Source organism: Schistocerca piceifrons, chromosome 8 (genome assembly GCF_021461385.2).
Source record: "Schistocerca piceifrons isolate TAMUIC-IGC-003096 chromosome 8, iqSchPice1.1, whole genome shotgun sequence".
Lineage (NCBI taxonomy): Eukaryota > Metazoa > Arthropoda > Insecta > Orthoptera > Acrididae > Schistocerca > Schistocerca piceifrons.
Window position 1 is genome coordinate 434,088,501 of NC_060145.1, and position 19,737 is coordinate 434,108,237.

The 19,737-nt window shown below is 38.8% G+C and overlaps 1 protein-coding gene across 1 annotated transcript in view; it reads right to left on the bottom strand.

Moving 5' to 3' along the window:
• The window catches only part of LOC124711459 (cell division control protein 45 homolog), a 143,661-nt gene that overhangs the window by 31,420 nt on the left and 92,504 nt on the right, over positions 1-19,737 (bottom strand). The window contains exons 9-11 of the mRNA XM_047241553.1: positions 7,431-7,635; positions 5,800-5,855; positions 5,578-5,716 (exon numbers count right to left, since the gene is read on the bottom strand). Coding sequence (XP_047097509.1) covers positions 5,578-5,716; positions 5,800-5,855; positions 7,431-7,635 — 400 coding nt within the window. The remainder of the gene's footprint in view (positions 1-5,577; positions 5,717-5,799; positions 5,856-7,430; positions 7,636-19,737) is intronic.

Consider the following 19,737-nt stretch of genomic DNA (forward strand, 5'->3'; position numbering starts at 1 on the left):
CCGCGTGTCGCCACTGTGTAATCGCAGACCTAGCGCCACCACCAAGGCAGGTCTCGTGATACGAGAGAGCACTCGCCCCAGTTGTACGAGAACCTAGCTACCGCCCAGTTGTACGAGAACCTAGCTACCGCCCAGTTGTACGAAGCCTTTCTCTCTCATTAGCCGAGAGACAGAATAGCCATCAGCTAAGTTAATGGGTACGAACTAGCAAGGCGCCATTAGCCATACAGTGATTGTACTTAAAGTCTCCTGTGTATCGTCAAGAGCGATGTACCACAATGATATTAAAGATAAGTATTAATCCAGCTCCGTACTTTTCTTCCTAACATTAATTACGTATCCTGTTCCAGTACATCACGCCCGTCTGCGTTAGTCTAGCATGCATTTTCAGCCATCTCAACTTCACGGTGTCGGCCCAGATACCGACACAACAAAAACACCTTGCGTTTTATATTCTCTGATGCGTGTACAATTAGCTGATGATCAGTCATTACTGTAATTTATAATGGATCACATCCTCTCTTGTGCTAAGATACCAGGTGGGTTTATGTATGTGTGTTACAATGTAGATGAGACAAGTATGACAACGGGCGTTCAATAAATAATGCAATACACTTTTTTCTGAAAGCAACCTGGTTTTATTCAGGATTCTAATACATCATATTATGTCCCACTCTTTGGCTACACAATCCTATTTTTCAACATAATCCTGCACAATTTTGCGACCTTACACCACCTCACAGGGAGCGTGTGCACATTTACACGGGACCACTCTACTAGTCGACATAATACCCAACATCCATCTACATCAATAACCTCCCCAGCATCCATGTACTATTTCGTGCAGAGTGTAGCCTTTATTGCGCCAAACTTATGGAAGTCAGAAGCTGGGTGGATGCAGAAGAATAGTATACTGAAGTTTTGTGAGCTCCTCTCAGTTGCACAGACTTGTAGGGCACCTTACGTTATCAGGGAGAAGGAGAACATTGTTTGCATTTTTGTGGTGATGAAGACACTTCAGAAGTTACAGCTGCATGCAGTCGGCTGGCACGTGGGAGGTCAGACAGATTTGCGTAACCTTGTTTTGATGATGATTGATGCCTCACTCAACAACTCACTGTGCTTTTGTTCACTGCCAGGTCTCCGTAGACCCTCTGCTAGAGCCTATGATTATCTGCAATACACTGATTTTCCACCAAAAGACATTAAATGACAGCTCTTTTCATGGAATGCATCTTCATTTCAGAGGCTACCTTTAGCACTGCCACCTATTATAACTTCATTAAACTATAGGGGGTGAAGCAGGAATATTCCATGATGTCCAACAACAAATAACACATTTTTTCAACTGAAATCGGCTGAGAAAAATAATGTGATGCATTACTTATTGAATGCCCTTCATATATGGATTCCATTTTGACGGATGCTATGATAGGTGATTAGCAATTGATATTTTTGTATTACTTTGTATATCACCAACATACAACTGATTAGTATTTGTGCATTTCTATATATTTCTTGCTTTGTTTCTTTGAATGCCGATATCAAATGATGATGGAATTAATATTAAAATTGGTAGTAATAAAAGACAATTAATAGTGTGACAAGTATTTTAAAAAGTACATTACTGCTGTTTGCAATTGGCTTCAAAAAAATGTTAAAATATGCATATGTCAGTGCACACAAGCACCATTTCCTGTCTCTTGCTTTGACACATTATCCCTATCACATTCTTATATGAATAACATACAAAAAGCAAAGAAAGAGTGCAAAATAAATTGAAATACTATTGAAATACCATTTCAGGTTGATTGATGAATCATACTGATGTATGTTTCATTGATCCATCTGAAATGGATAAAAAGGAAATAAATGCCTACACAACTAGAAATAAGTTATCTAAAACCATTAATTCATTTCAATGCACAACATAGAATTATATCTGTGCTGCAGAAATATTTCACTCACTATTAGCAGATCTTCATCCTTTTAGTGAAATTTGTAGTGATCTCAAAGTCATTAAACAGAACTGCACTATCCAGTTTTTTAACAGGAATCTCCTCTTCTTGACATCAGTGGTAACTTCTTGTAATATCGTTTTGAGATTCAGAACATTGGCTGACGGTATAGGACTTCTGAATGAACCTGGTACTCTTCATTGTGTACTCTTTTAGATTAATTTTGTGAACTATTTGCACACTTTTTCTTTCCCTCTTGGCTCCTAAACCCAGTAAAAATTTGAAGGCTATGGATGAGTAGTGCGTGTATCAATCTCAGAGCTGTAGCACAGTAGCTGCCACAGAAGTGCTGTATATTCTCTTTCTTTCTTGTACAATGTTTTGTGAACTGTTTTATGAGAAACCCAGTGATAAGGGCATTTCCGATCCACAAGGCTCCTTCAAGAAATATGTAAAGTTCATGTACGTACAACAGCTTCAACCATGGACCTTGCCACTGGTGGTGAGGCTTGTGTATCTCAGTGATACAGACAGCCATACCGTAGGTGAAAGCACAGCGAAGGGGTATTTGTTGGGAGGCTAAACAAACATGCAATCATGCAGTTACTGAACAAGGGAAGCAACCTTTTCAGTAGTTGCAGAGCTACAGTCTGGATGGTTGACTCATCTGATCTTGTAACAGCAACTAAAACAGCCTTGCTGTGGTGATACTGTGAACAGTTGAAAGCAAGGCGAAATTACAGCCATAATTTTTCCCGAGGGCATGAACCTCTACTGCATGGTTAAATGATGATGGCATCCTCTTGGGTAAGATATTCCAGAAGTAAAAAGTCCCCCCATTTGGATCCTCTGGCAGGGACTATTCAGGAAGACATTGTTATCAGGAGAAACAAAACTGAAGTTCTGCAGATCGGAGTGTGAAATGTCAGATCCCTTAATCGGGCAGGAAGGTTAGAAAATTAAAAAAGCGAAATGGGTATGTTAAAGTTAGTTACAGTGGGAGTTAGTGAAGTTCGGTGGCAGGAGGAACATGAGTTCTGGTCAGGTGAAGACACATTTATAAACACAAAATGTCTGCCCCTGGTGGCTGAGTGGTCACCACAATGGACTGTTATACCTAACGGCCTGGGTTCGATTCCCGGCTGGGTCGGAGATTTTCTCCGGTAGGGACTGGGTGTTGTGTTGTCCTTATCATCGTCATTTCATCCTCATCGACACGCAAGGCACCGAAGTGGCGTTAACACGAAAGACTTGCACCAGTCGAATGGTCTACCCGATGGGAGGCCCTAGCCACACGACATTTCAATTTCAACACAAAATCAAATAGGGGAAATGCAGGAGTAGGTTTAATAATGAATTTTTAAAAAATCAGTACACTCATAAGCTATTATGAACAACATAGGCAATGGATTATTGTAAGATAGACATCAAGCTCGCTGCCACCACAGTAGTACAAGTTTATATGCCAACTAGCTCTGCAGATGATGGAGAGATTGAAGAAATGTATGCTGAGATAAAAGAAATTATTCAGATAGTTAAGGGAGATGAAAATTTAATAGTCATGGGGGACTGGAATTCAACAGAAGGAAAAAGCAGAGAAGGAAAAGTAGTAGGTGAATATGGACTGTGGGAAATGAAGTAGGAAGTCGCCTTATAAAATTTTGCACAGAGCACAATTTAATCATACCTAACACTTGATATAAGAATCATGAAAGAAGGTTGTATACATGGAAGAGACCTGAAGACATCGGAAAGTTTCAGATTGGTTATATAATGGTAAGACAGACTTCACAACCAGGTTGTAAATTGTAAGACATGTGGAGGGGCACATGTGGGCTCTGACCAAAATTTATTGGTTATGAACTGTTGATTAAAACTGAAGGAACTGCAAAAGGGCAAGATTTTAAGGAGATGGGACTTGGATAAACTGAAAGGACCAGAGGCTGTAGAGTGTTTCAGATGGAACATTAAGAAACGATTGACAAGAACAGGGGAAAGGAATACCGTAGAAGAAGAATAGGTAGCTTTGAGAGATGAAATAGTGAAGACAGCACATTATCAAGATGGTAAAATGATGAGGGCTAGTAGAAATCCTTGAGTAACACAAGAGATATTGAATTTAATTGAAGAAGGGAAGGAGTACAAAACAGATATCCCAGCTCTTACTGGATACAGTGTATAACTGAGATGTGTTTACTACTTCTAGTCCATGCCTAGTTCCTCTTTTTAGGATTTTTTGAAAACAGCAAGGAGAAGGTCTGCAAAGATAGAAAGTATCTCTGTCCAGTTCAAAGGTTGGCCTCTTCTTTTACTATGAAACTGAAGGTTAACTATTGGTTTAATAACCAGATATTTCCACAGGCATGATTTCATCAGTTCTTACTCCACATGCTACTTTTATTTCCATTTACCAACACATTAGTGCTTGAGCAAAAATAATTAGTCATTAATTCTAGGATTATAAACAACACAGTGACTTTCCTTTGTTTCACTGCACATTTTTGCATTAAATTGTGGTTGGATGTGGTATCTCATATGAACAGTCAAATCATCTTCACTTCAGCATATCTGACACATACTAGAACTGATAGGCATACTGCTAATAGATCATTGAAGTCTGTATTCTCATGGATGGGAAGCTCAGAATTACCTTACTTGAAACAAAAGTACTGGAGCATGAGAGAAAATAATATGTGATGAAACATCAAACACACTGTATAAAATGGAAAATCTCATTCAGAAATTTAAAATCACAAAGACATATGCCTTGGACATTATATACCATCAGAGTGCACAATTCCCAGGCAACAGAAGCACACTTGAATCATAGAAACAGACCTCCCAGACTATTCCTCTTACTCTTTTAAAGGAGGAATCTGTGATTCTGAAAGTTAAAGAGTTTTGTTTCAATATATTTGTAAATGTTTCTGTCAACTGTATTGGGATTTATGCCAACTGAAAGAGGGAGGGGGAAAAACCCACCAACTTCAACACAATAATGAATTTCAAGAGCCACCCTATCACGAAGATCATCTGTCATTATCTCAGTACATATAATTTTGTGTGTTCTCTATCTATTTAGCTACTTGTGGACTTTGCTTTTATTTGCATCTAAGTGTTAATCAATCTTTGGATATTTTATTAACCATTTTCTCTCAGCAAGCACTTAGGTTTAGCTCACTAGAAGCTGTTCTATAATAAGACAATGATGATATTTGTTTGGCTGTATGACAACCATGTCTGTCTATTACTGACTTTTAGTACTTCACTATTCTTCTAAATTTGTTGGGTGGAGCAATTACATATATACACCACTCCTACACAAATATAATCAAAACACGGTTTTGTCCTTGTGCCAATTTCTCACATTTTTTAAGTTTCTGAGGCAAGAGCTTCCTGTTCCACAAGCTATAGATTAATAAATCTTGAATGTATCTTATTGTAATATTGTTCTTATTACAAAGACTTTGCAGTATTTGCAGTTGTCTGTAATTGGCTTATTATGTGCCACAAAGCAATTAAGAATGGCCAATTATAGCTTAGAATTCTAATATTAAAAATAATAAAATCAATAGGAAGATTAACTCAAACTTACTATCAATATGAGAAACCATCTTACCTCTTGAAGAACCATGTACAGAAATGGACCTGCTGATATTACCAATCGCATTTCAAGCATAGATTGAACATGCCTGAAAATACACATTAATAACTTTTTTGCCTTCTCTATTCCATCCTCCAGTACATCTCTCTTGTTTCTGTAAATTGGGCAAACAAGATATTTCAGGTTAAGAAAATCAAATTACAAAAATAATATGTTTTCAAAGCACTGAAATCAAACCTTGAGAGGCAATCTAATGCATCCATGAAGCAGTCAGCAGGCAACCGATCCTTTCCCTGCAAAAAATCAGATCATTAATTCAGCATCTGTGAATTACAAGCTAGGCATTAAAATAATTCTGGAGTGTGTAAAGAAGAACTTCTCTATCCCTTGGAACATTTGCAATGTTATATCTTGAAACAAACTGATGAAATTTACAGGTGTGCTGTCATGGCTGTAACAATATAGTTCACACAATAGAAAGCTTAGGGAGTTTATGTAAGTATTCTTGGGAGAAACATGACATTTTCTCTTTACATGCTCTTAGGTAAATTTAGAGAACTAATTTTTAAACACATATTTATTTGTAGGACTGCAAAATTGGAGTAAGAACCAAATGTAAAAAAAGGAAGTTTTATGGAAGCATGTTCAGAAAATAGCAATTAATACAATAATATGAAGATGAAGAAGAAGTTCTACATGAACACATAGAACAAAACTGTTATAAGGCTAAAAATTTGTAACATGGATGATGGGTGAAAAATAAAGTGTACAAAAACATAATTTGGGAGCCTGTATGAAGCAATGGACTGATTTTTCTAACTGTGAAGGCAACATTGTGGGAAGAAAAATTATCTACTTTTCATCAACTATGTCAAGCATAGAAACATACTACAAGTGGCATGAAGAGACAGACAAGAAGCAGTAAAATGGAAGGGAACAGAAATGGGTATCAGCTAGTAAACAATTCTTGAAAAGGAAGATAAGAGTTTATAGTCCCATTTGATAAGGAGCACAAGCTCGAACTGGGTACTGAGAAGGAAGGAAATTGGCCATGCCCTTTCAAAGAAGCATTTGCCTTCAGCAACTTAAGAGAAATCACAAGAAACTTCCTCATTAGCACAATGCTGATTTGAACCGCTGTCCTCCCAAATGTGAGTTCAGTGAGCTAACCAGCACCATCTCGCACAGTCAGTTTATCTGCACCACATATTGACATTGAAGAAATGATACCACATACCTGACTGGTATCACATCACTCCCCCCCCCTCCAAATAGAGTGTGTGTGTGTGTGTGTGTGTGTGTGTGTGTGTGTGTGTGTGTGTGTGTGTGTGTCTCCTACAGCTTGAAAAAGGAATTTCATTCCGAAAGCTAGCAAAGCAAAGTTCTGTATCTTTTGTGTATCTGTCAACAACGCAGCGTTTCTGCCTTCCTGTGAGTCATCTCTTTATTCCTAAATAACCTGTTATTCTCAACCAGAATGTTCCATTCATTATTACATCAAATAATAAATTTATCAATCAGCTCATCAACAGATTACAAAAAATTCACTCATGTGTAGGATTTTTATTAATGAATACTAGAATAAGTCAACTGGTTACCAGAATGCAACACAAATCACTAACATCCAGCACAGCTTTATATCAAGTATGTAGAAATAAACTAACAGAAACTAACATAACACTTACCACGTAGGCATCTTTCAGATTGCAGCAATGCAAAATGAAGAAGGTTACATTAAAATTTTCTACAATATTCACAAAAAATATTTCACAATTTGTCTACAAATCTCTGTCTCTCTGATGAAGTAGCAAGAAGTGTATTATTTGTGCCTGTTTAGTGACATAATTAAATACCAAATGAAAACATACCGTATGCTCCAACAATGCCAACATAGCATAAACAACATCAGCTGCACAATATCTGCCACGGAAGCCGTGCTGCAGTGTAAATGACGCATAAACAATGCCATCCATTTCATATTTCTCACCCATCTTCTCCATCTTTGAATGGAATTCTTGACGAAGGTCCAAATCCATTGAACTGAATTTTTGTCGACTTTGAGCTAAAGGTAATCTGAAAGTGAAATTGGTCTCTATTATTTTCTTAATGCAATAAGCACAACTGGTACAACTTAGCTAATATGTGCAAGTAACATTTTGTTTTGATTACAATCAAGACAGAGAAGCATGGTGTCAAAAGGTAAGTAACTTTTAGCATGAAAGCAATTGAAATTTTTCAACTAAAACACCTGTACCGACAGCCAAACTCTTCAAATGCTGTGGCTTCCTGGGGTTTTAATAACAACATTCACTACAGATCCCTTCAATTTGGACACCATATTGAGTAAGAATTGTGCATTATTTCTTTCTTATCTGAAATATTTATGCAATTGCCTCCAAAGTCTTTGGTCCATTTATAATTAAATTAGAGCTGTTACCTGGTTTCTTCTGCCACTGTTTGGTAGAACAACTTCATATTTACAAACGAAAAGCACAATGATGCTGATGTTAACGTCAGACAATAATTGACTAGCATCATCACAGAGGATAACAAGACTGAGGATCAATGATAAAAATTTGTGTGTGTGTGTGTGTGAGAGAAAGAGAGAGAGAGAGAGAGAGAGAGAGAGAGAGAGAGAGAGAGAGAGAGAGAGAATATGGGAAGAGGACAATTTGAGTAACAAGATATCATGCTACACTGAATCTAGATTTGTAACTTTTATAGGTTCTATGAAAATTGCAGGTCGAGCGGCACAGCCACAGGTTGCCGCCACCGCATCTGGTGGCTGCTGCTGTGCCGGACACTAATCTGCCGGTAGTCAGCTGCATGTGCGCTTCCCATGTTAAGTGTAAACAACATTGCCATCTAATTAACCTACGCTTACCTTTATTTACAGTAGGTGCTGAAAATGATGTCCCTCTGTGATAAGAGCAGTCTGACATCTCCTGAAAATATTAGCAAACACTCGACAAATTTCAGCTGACAAAATCTGAGAAATGACTAGCCGATTCCTGTCTTCCAACTCTTTGAGTATGTGGGGACTGTTTGCACACACCTTGGCTTTTAACATTCTCCATAGATAAAAATCTCAACTGGAGAATGAAGCCAGTCAACTAGCCTATCATCAAAAACACTTCATATTGCTGTCATAGAAACATTGGCGATGTGTGGTCTTGCGTTGTCCTGCATGAAATAACAGTACATCTTTTCATTGTGTGCTAGTTGCCGAAAAGAAGGATGCAGTATATTGCTCACATACCTGTCAGAATGTATTGTTAAGTGGAAACAGATTGGTCCAATAATTTGTCTTGCACTAGTTGCACACCACACTCCTATTTTCGGATCACGCAAAAATGGCTCTGAGCACTATGGGACTTAACTTCTGAGGTCATCAGTCCCCTAGAACTTAGAACTACTTAAACCTAACTAACCTAAGGACATCACACACATCCATGCCCGAGGCAGGATTCGAACCTGCAACCGTAGCGGTCGCGCGGTTCCAAACTGTAGCGCCTAGAACCGCTCGGCCACGCGGCCGGCTCGGATCATGCAGAGAATGTTGTAATTCATGAGCATTTCCAGAGCTCCAATGTCGATTGTTCTGAGAATTTACATGCAGCCACACTTCATCAGATTGTTGGGAAAAAAATTGTCTCAAGATCAACTTCCCCACTGTGCACAGACTGTAACAGCCAGATGCAATAATGATGTTGAGCAACAATATCCGAGTTCCTCAGTTGATGCGCTACTGTCATTTTTGTATGGTTTTAATTTTAGTCTGTGCACAGCTCTTTGCACAGATGCTCTTGACACACCAGTCTGAAGTGCCAATTTATTTTTGGTTAAAACACTGGTTCTCTGGGCTTTCATTTGTGTGACACAGATCCAGACTCTTGAAATTTCTTCATTATTCTGTGTATCATCAAATTATTGGGAACATGCACACCAGGAAATTTTCGTATGAATCCAATCCAACATCCACATACAATTCTGTTTTTGCATAGTTCAACACAAGAAACACTCACTGATCCTTCTTGTTTACCGAACCAAATGGGAACTCAACAGGAAACTCAAAACGAAACACCCGAACACTCAGTTAGGCATTATAGATGACACGCACATGGTGTTTCTGTCTTGGCCCTGCGACATACAGGTAGGGGTAGTCCCAGACTTGGCACTGTTACAATAATCATGTCTAGCAACAATATTTGAAGCTATTAAACGTACAGGCAGTATACACAAAGTATTGGTGTCCAAGAATTACGCATAGCGACAACCAGCAGATGCAGCGGCAACAGCCAGCAAATGCATGATGCTAGCCTCTGTAATAAAACTGGTTATGGTGAGATAAATGTACTAACTGATCTTGGAGCATATGAAATGATCAATTTCCTAGTTGAAGACTTAAAACAGAGAAATCCACTATCATATAGCGGTATAAAAATGTATAAATGTCAACATACATAAACACTTCATGTAATTACTATGACTATTATGGACATTTTGAAAAGATATACAATGATAAACAATTATTTGCATTTTGTTTGTGTAATGTATGCTTCACACATGATTTTGCATGAACAGATCAATATAAAATAGTGTTTTTTTCACCACAGGTTGTTATAGGTAAACCTCTGTTGTAGTTCGATATCAGCGGGGTGTGGGAGTATGGGGTGCATGTAATGCGTATGTTTTGTTAACATGGTGGTTGATGATAAATTTGTATTGTGGAATGAAATGACTAAAAATATACCCACTCAACAACTGAAAATCCACCAGTGTTCATATTATATGAGAAAATGAAGCCGAGCATCCACTAGACCAATACAAAAAATTGCATTTCAGAATGTACTTTGGGTCTACAACTTTCAACAACAAAGAACAATAACAGATGAAGATTATAAAAACTGTATATTTTAAATTCTACTGTTTCTACCTCTCTCTGCAGTGTGTCATTATCTCAGCGTGCCAAGTGCGACGAAATTGTGACCTGTAGCTCAAATTTCAACTGACTTCAGAATTAATGAACATACATTGGGTTATAAGAGGATAGTGACGGTCAGAATATGGTGACATCGGCTACGATTTTCTCATAGTTAAATGTGAATACTGTGTTGGACTATATTCTTGTTGCAGATTAAAAGCGCACATATTGTGAAAATTTTATATGAATAATTAGCCAAGTAAGAATCACAGTTACAAAACAGCAACAATAACAGGAAAAGGAGATCACAACCAAGAAGAAGAAAAGGATAAAAAATAAAAAGTGAGGTGAACAATTAACAACGTCAATGTCCAACAATGAAGATAAGTACTGGAAATATTTTCTTTATTGGTGAAGCGTTTGGTTGCACAGTCATTAACAATAACAGTCATTGAATAGGAATCTGAAACAGCGGATGATAATACAGAAATGGGAGATTTATGTAGAGTTGCAAAACAAGAACAGGATAGGTTTATAGAAAAAGCTATAGAGTCATGTAAATTATTAAAATGAGGTAATAATAATGACATAGGTACTATTTTGGCATTGTTAATAAAAATGAGAAATGATAATTAGGATCTGTTAATTGAAATGAATAATGACAATAAAGATCAGTTACTAAAAATGAATAATGATAAATAAGGATCAGTTAGTAAAAATGAATAATAATAATAATAATAATAATAATAATACAAATCAGTTTACAAAAATTAATGAGCTACTTGAAAATCATAAACAAGAAATTAATAGCCAGTTCACAGAATTTGGCCTTTCAATAGGAGTGTTACTTGATTGTATCAGTATATATACAGCTCAACTAAATGACGTTGTTGTGGTCTTCAGTCCTGAGACTGGTTTGATGCAGCTCTCCATGCTACTCTATCCTGTGCAAGCTTCTTCATCTCCCAGTACCTACTGCAACCTACGTCCTTCTGAATCTACTTAGTGTATTGATCTCTTGGTCTCCCTCTACGATTTTTACCCTCCACGCTGCCCTCCAATGCTAAATTTGTGATCCCTTGATGCCTCAAAACATGTCCTACCAACCGGTCCCTTCTTCTAGTAAAGTTGTGCCACAAACTTACCTTCTCCCCAATCCTATTCAATACCTCCTCATTAGTTACGTGATCTACCCACCTTATCTTCAGCATTCTTCTGTAGCACCACATTTCGAAAGCTTCTATTCTCTTCCTGTCCAAACTGGTTATCGTCCATGTTTCACTTCCATACATGGCTACACTCCATACAAATACTTTCAGAAACGACTTCCTGACACTTAAATCTATACTCGATGTTAACAAATTTCTCTTCTTCAGAAACGATTTCCTTGCCATTGCCAGTCTACATTTTATATCCTCTCTACTTCGACCATCATCAGTTATTTTACTCCCTAAAGAGCAAAACTCCTTTACTACTTTACTTGTCTCATTTCCTAATCTAATCCCCTCAGCATCACCCGATTTAATTTGACTACATTCCATTATCCTCGTTTTGCTTTTGTTGATGTTCATCTTATATCCCCCTTTCAAGACACTGTCCATTCCGTTCAACTGCTCTTCCAAGTCCCTTGCTCTCTCTGACAGAATTACAATGTCATCGGCGAACCTCCAAGTTTTTATTTCTTCTCCATGGATTTTAATACCTACTCCGAATTTTTCTTTTGTTTCCTTTACTGCTCACTCAATATACAAATTGAATAACATCGGGGAGAGGCTACAACCCTGTCTCACTCCTTTCCTAACCACTGCTTCCCTTTCATGCCCCTCGACTCTTATAACTGCCATCTGGTTTCTGTACAAATTGTAAATAGCCTTTCGCTCCCTGTATTTTACCCCTGCCACCTTCAGAATTTGAAAGGGAGTATTCCAGTTAACGTTGTCAAAAGCTTTCTCTAAGTCTACAAATGCTAGAAGCGTAGGTTTGCCATTTCTTAATCTTTCTTCTAAGATAAGTCGTAAGGTTAGTATTGCCTCACGTGTTCCAACATTTCTACAGAATCCAAACTGATCTTCCCCGAGGTCCGCTTCTACCAGTTTTTCCATTCATCTGTAAAGAATTCGCGTTAGTATTTTGCAGCTGTGACTTATTAAACTGATAGTTCGGTAATTTTCACATCTGTCAACACCTGCTTTCTTTGGGATTGGAATTATTATATTCTTCTTGAAGTCTGTGGGTATTTCGCCTGTCTCATGTCTTGCTCATCAGATGGTAGAGTTTTGTTATGACTGGCTCTCCCAAGGCCATCAGTAGTTCTAATGGAATGTTGTCTACTCCCGGGGCCTTGTTTCGACTCAGGTCTTTCAGTGCTCTGTCAAACTCTTCACGCAGTATCTTATCTCCCATTTCATCTTCATCTACATCCTCTTCCATTTCCATAATATCGTCCTCAAGTACATCGCCCTTGTATAAACGCTCTATATACTCCTTCCACCTTTCTGCCTTCCCTTCTTTGCTTAGAACTGGGTTGCCATCCGAGCTCTTGATATTCGTACAAGTGGTTCTCTTCTCTCCAAAGGTCTCTCTAATTTTCCTGTAGGCAGTATCTATCTTACCCCTAGTGAGACAAGCCTCTACATCCTTACATTTGTCCTCTAGCCATCCCTGCTTAGCCATTTTGCACTTCCTGTCGATCTTATTTTTGAGACGTTTGTATTCCTTTTTGCCTGCTTCATTTACTGCATTTTTATATTTTCTCCTTTCAACAATTAAATTCAATATTTCTTCTGTTACCCAAGGATTTCTATTAGCCCTCGTCTTTTTACCTACTTGATCCTCTGCTGCCTTCACTACTTCATCCCTCAGAGCTACCCATTCTTCTTCTACTGTATTTCTTTCCCCCATTCCTGTCAATTGTTCCCTTATGCTTTCCCTGAAACTCTGTACAACCTCTGGTTCTTTCAGTTTATCCAGGTCCCATCTCCTTAAATTCCCGCCTTTTTGAAGTTTCTTCAGTTTCAATCTGCAGTTCATAACCAATATATTGTGGTCAGAATCCACATCTGCCCCTGGAAATGTCTTACAATTTAAAACCTGGTTCCTAAATCTCTGTCTTACCATTATGTAATCTATCTGATACCTTTTAGTATCTCCAGGATTCTTCCAGGTATACAACCTTCTTTCATGATTCTTGAACCAAGTTTTAGCTATGATTAAGTTATGCTCTGTGCAAAATTCTACAAGGTGGCTTCCTCTTTCATTTCTTCCCCCCAATCCATATTCACCTACTATGTTTCCTTCTCTCCCTTTTCCTACTGACGAATTCCAGTCACCTATGACTATTAAATTTTCGTCTCCCTTCACTACCTGAATAATTTCTTTTATCTCGTCATACATTTCATCAATTTCTTCATCATCTGCAGAGCTAGTTGGCATATAAACTTGTACTACTGTAGTAGGCATGGGCTTTGTGTCTATCTTGGCCACAATAATGCGTTCACTATGCTGTTTGTAGTAGCTAACCCGCACTCCTATTTTTTTATTCATTATTAAGCCTACTCCTGCATTACCTCTATTTGATTTTGTATTTATAACCCTGTAATCACCTGGCCAAAAGTCTTGTTCCTCCTGCCACCGAACTTCACTAATTCCCACTATATCTAACTTTAACCTATCCATTTCCCTTTCTAAATTTTCTAACCTACCTGCCCGATTAAGGGATCTGACATTCCACGCTCCGATCCGTAGAATGCCAGTTTTCTTTCTCCTGAAAACGACGCCCTCTTGAGTAGTCCCCACCCGGCGATCCGAATGGGGGACTATTTTACCTCCGGAATATTTTACCCAAGAGGACGCCATCATCATTTAATCATACAGTAAAGCTGCATGTCCTCGGGAAAAATTACGGCTGTAGTTTCCCCTTGCTTTCAGCCGTTCGCAATACCAGCACAGCAAGGCCGTTTTGGTTAATGTTACAAGGTCAGATCAGTCAATCATCCAGACTGTTGCCCCTGCAACTACTGAAAAGGCTGCTGCCCCTCTTCAGGAACCACATGTTTGTCTGATATCTAAATGATATCAATCCAAAAATTGAGAGGTTAGGTGGTTGTGTAGGGTCTGTTGAGTCCAGGATGAAAGAAATTTATCTTAAATTTAACACTAAAGTCCAAAATATCAAAGATGGACTCCCTGAAGACAAGGAAAAAAAACAAAATTGCTTTCGAAAAAGTGCATGCAGAAATAAGTACTGTCGACAAAAATGTAAATAGTCAAATTTTGAGTTTGGAAACTAATGTTGACACCAAAGTGGCACTTGCTGAAAGCAGTTTTGTTGAACATGTGAAGACAGTAGACAGCAAATGAATTATAAACAACAAAACCAGCACCGTACAAGTAGTGTTTCTGTTCTGTGCAAAAAAGTTGAAGAATTGCCCAGTGATGAAGTTAATACAGTAGACATTGCATTTTACATTTTTCGCGATTCTGTGCCATAAATTCATAGCCGCTATGAAAAACCTGTAAGAACAATGTTAAAAATTCCCCAATTTTACACTTCTTCCTAATAAGATTTACATCAATTCTAAGTTCTTACTCAATGTCTCGCTTGACTTCATCCCGTTTTCTTCCTATTAACATTTTATATGACTGAATGAGTTATAAGTGGCCCAAAAGACATATGGTACACAACATGGATGATGGCGGAGTTATGGGAATATTTTATAGAGAGGGGTGATGTGAGAGAAGAAAAGCTGACAAAATCCACGATTGGTGTTGCTAACACAACTTGCAACATTTAGCTTCACTGCACAATTATGATACAACTACTGCTAGGTTTTAGCAGTAATGGAAAAACAAGACAGTCAATGGGAAGTGTTCTCGACCAAGCCAACATATGATGAAGGGGCGCAGCCACCACCTTTTCTTGTGCCACTTATAACTCAGTCCCATCTTTTGGTATGTGTTTCCAATGTACTGTATTCAGCAACAATATTAATCATCGACCTTTGAATTGGAACACTGAGTCTCGAAGAATATGCTCTGTTATGGTCAAGAAAATGTCACCCATTTCCAGCTAGTGAACTTTTATTGGCTAGTGACTTGTTAAGTCACCCAGTAGCCAACACAGCAACCACACCACACTAACACACACAAAATGAGCTTGTCTGCTGGATGTTTGGAGGGAGTGAGTGGCTCTTCAGCAATGGGAGTGCTGGTAGGGGTGAATGCATTTTCTGAAGTGCTGATAATACACTTTTCATGCAGAAGGTGTGCTTAGACAGAGATGTCATATGGAAATAGAACAAGGGTTTTGCGATAGCACATTTTAAAGACTTTTGTGTTCCAATCTGACTCAATACAGTTGCAACAACTTTGTAAACTACTTATGTATATACTTTGCACTACATACACCATACACTGCACATCATAAAGATTGGCACCAGTTATAACGATACAGCCTTCCCCAAAATTCATACGAAATGTCTGATACCACCTTCTCTTTACATGCATCCGGACAGTTATTGAACAATTCAGTGCTTCCTAAGGCCTTGTATGTGTGTCTATATATATACACTACTGGCCATTAAAATTGCTACACTACGAAGAATACGTGCTACAGACGCGAAATTTAATCGGCAGGAAGAAGATGCTGTGATCAGTTGACCGGCGTTGCCTGGTGAAACATGCCTCATGTAAGGAGGAGAAATAAGTACCATCACATTTCCGACTTTGATAAAGGTCGGATTGTAGCCTATCGCAATTTTGGTTTATCGTATCGCGACATTGCTGCTCGCATTGTTCGAGATCCAATGACTGTTAGCAGAATACGGATTCGGTGGGTTCAGGAAGGTAATGCGGAACGCCGTGCTGGATCACAACGGCCTCATATTACTAGCAGTCGAGATGACAGGCATCTTATCCGAATGGTTGTAATGGATCGTGCAGCCACATCTCGATCCCTGAGTCAACAGATGGGGACGTTTGCAAGACGACAACCATCTGCACGAACAGTTTGATGACGTTTGCAGCAGCATGGACTATCAGCTCGGAGACCACGGCTGCGGTTACCCTTGACGCTGCATCACAGACAGGAGCGCCTGCGATGGTGTACTCAACGACGAACTTGGGTGCACGAATGGCAAAACGTCATTTTATTGGATGAATCCAGGTTATGTTTACAGCATCATGATGGTCGCATCCGTGTTTGGCGACATTGTGGTGAACTCACAATGGAAGTGTGTATTCGTCATCGCCATACTGGCATATAGCCTGGTGTGATCATATGGGATGCCACTGGTCACCTCTTGTTTGCATTGACGGCACTTTGAACAGTGGATGTTACATTTCAGATGTGTTAGGACCTGTGGCTCTACCTTTCATTCGATCCCTGCGAAACCCTACATTTCAGCAGGATAATGCACGACCGCATGTTGCAGGTCCTGTACGGGCCTTTCTGGATACAGAAAATGTTCGACTGCTGCCCTGGCCAACACATTCTCCATATCTCTCACCAATTTAAAACGTCTGGTCAATGGTGGCCGAGCAACTGGCTCGTCACAGTACGCCAGTCACTACTCTTGATGAATTGTGGTATCATGTTGAAGCTGCACGGGCAGCTGTACCTGTACACGCCATCCAGGCTCTGTTTGACTCAATGCCCAGGCATATCAAGGACGTTATTACGGCCAGAGGTGGTTGTTCTGGGTACTGATTTCTCATGATCTATGCACCCAAATTGCATGAAAATGTAATCACATGTCAGTTATAGCATAATATATTTGTCCAATGAGTACCTGTTCATCATCTGCATTTCTTCTTGGTGGAGCAATTTTAATGGTCAGTAGTGTATCATTCTGTCCTATTTGATAAAAAACTTGATATCCATTATGAAGGCGTATGGAATGTTCCAGAAGACTGTGCGTTGTCATAATTATCGGTGGATTGTTGTCATTGATAAAATTCTGTACATACACTAAATTAAGTAACTAAACAAGAAACTGAAGTGATAAGTCTTGAGCAGTAAATAACTAGAGCCTGCAGAGATGTTAGCATGAAAAATCAATGCTTCTAATTAACAAAATGGTAATCTAATGATCTAGTAACAGAAAGCATCTTTATCATGAGAATCAGCTTAAGAGTTATTACCAAGCGATGTATTTTCATTTGTTATTTATTTTTATGTCTTCCTCTTTGCCTTTGTAATTACATTTCTAATTAACTCTCCAATTGTTTACATCTCACAGTTTTCCAATTTCAGAATGTGAGGCCTATTTGTAACTTTCTCATATGCAGTCGGATGAAACACAAGATTTGTAATGTCATTTAATGTTAGGAACCAGAACCAAGCTGTAATTAATTATGCAACTAAAATAATACGCGAGACATTATTGTAATTAAAGTTCAGAATGATTTTCTTAAGGAAAACTAAATATATTACTATGTTGTTGTTGTTGTGGTCCTCAGTCCCGAGACTGGTTTGATGCAGCTCTCCATGCTACTCTCATCTCCCAGTACCTACTGCAACCTACGTCCTTCTGAATATGCTTCGTGTATTCATCTCTTGGTCTCCCTCTACGATTTTTACCCTCCACGCTGCCCTCCTATGCTAAATTTGTGATCCCTTGATGCCTCAAAACATGTCCTACCAACCGATCCCTTCTTCTAGTCAAGTTGTGCCACAAACTTCTCTTCCCCCCAATCCTATTCAATACCTCCTCATTAGTTACGTGATCTACCCACCTTATCTTCAGCATTCTTCTGTAGCACCACATTTCGAAAGCTTCTATTCTCTTCTTGTTCAAAGTGGTTATCGTCCATGTCTCACTTCCATACATGGCTACACTCCATACAAATACTTTCAGAAACGACTTCCTGACACTTAAATCTATACTCGATGTTAACAAATTTCTCTTCTTCAGAAACGATTTCCTTGCCATTGCCAGTCTACATTTTATATCCTCTCTACTTCGACCATCATCAGTTATTTTACTCCCTAAAGAGCAAAACTCCTTTACTACTTTAAGTGTCTCATTTCCTAATCTAATCCCCCTCAGCATCACCCGATTTAATTTGACTACATTCCATTATCCTCGTTTTGCTTTTGTTGATGTTCCTCTTATATCCTCCTTTCAAGACACTGTCCATTCCGTTCAACTGCTCTTCCAAGTCCTTTGCTGTCTCTGACAGAATTACAATGTCATCGGCAAACCTCAAAGTTTTTACATCTTCTCCATGAATTTTAATACCTACTACGAATTTTTCTTTTGTTTCCTTTACTGCTTGCTCAGTATACAGATTGAATAACATCGGGGAGAGGCTACAACCCTGTCTCACTCCTTTCCTAACCACTGCTTCCCTTTCATGCCCCTCGACTCTTATAACTGCCATCTGGTTTCTGTACAAATTGTAAATAGCCTTTCGCTCCCTGTATTTAACCCCTGCCACCTTCAGAATTTGAAAGAGAGTATTCCAGTTAATGTTGTCAAAAGCTTTCTCTAAGTCTACAAATGCTAGAAAAGTAGGTTTGCCTTTTCTTAATCTTTCTTCTAAGATAAGTCGTAAGATTAGTATTGCCTCACGTGTTCCAACATTTTACAGAATCCAAACTGATCTTCCCCGAGGTCCGCTTCTACCAGTTTTTCCATTCATCTGTAAAGAATTCGCGTTAGTATTTTGCAGCTGTGACTTATTAAACTGATAGTTCGGTAATTTTCACATATGTCAACACCTGCTTTCTTTGGGATTGGAATTATTATATTCTTCTTGAAGTCTGTGGGTATTTCGCCTGTCTCATACATCTTGCTCACCAGATGGTAGAGTTTTGTCATGACTGGTTCTCCCAAGGCCATCAGTAGTTCTAATGGAACGTTGTCTACTCCTGGGGCCTTGTTTCGACTCAGGTCTTTCAGTGCTCTGTCAAACTCTTCACGCAGTATCTTATCTCCCATCTGATTTTCATCTACATCCTCTTCCATTTCCATAATATCGTCCTCAAGTACATCGCCCTTGTATAAACCCTCTATATACTCCTTCCACCTTTCTGCCTTCCCTTCTTTGCTTAGAACTGGGTTGCCATCCGAGCTCTTGATATTCATACAAGTGGTTCTCTTCTCTCCAAAGGACTCTTTAATTTTCCAGTAGGCAGTATCTATCTTACCCCTAGTGAGACAAGCCTCTACATCCTTACATTTGTCCTCTAGCCATCCCTGCTTAGCCACTTTGCACTTCCTGTCGATCTCATTTTTGAGACGTTTGTA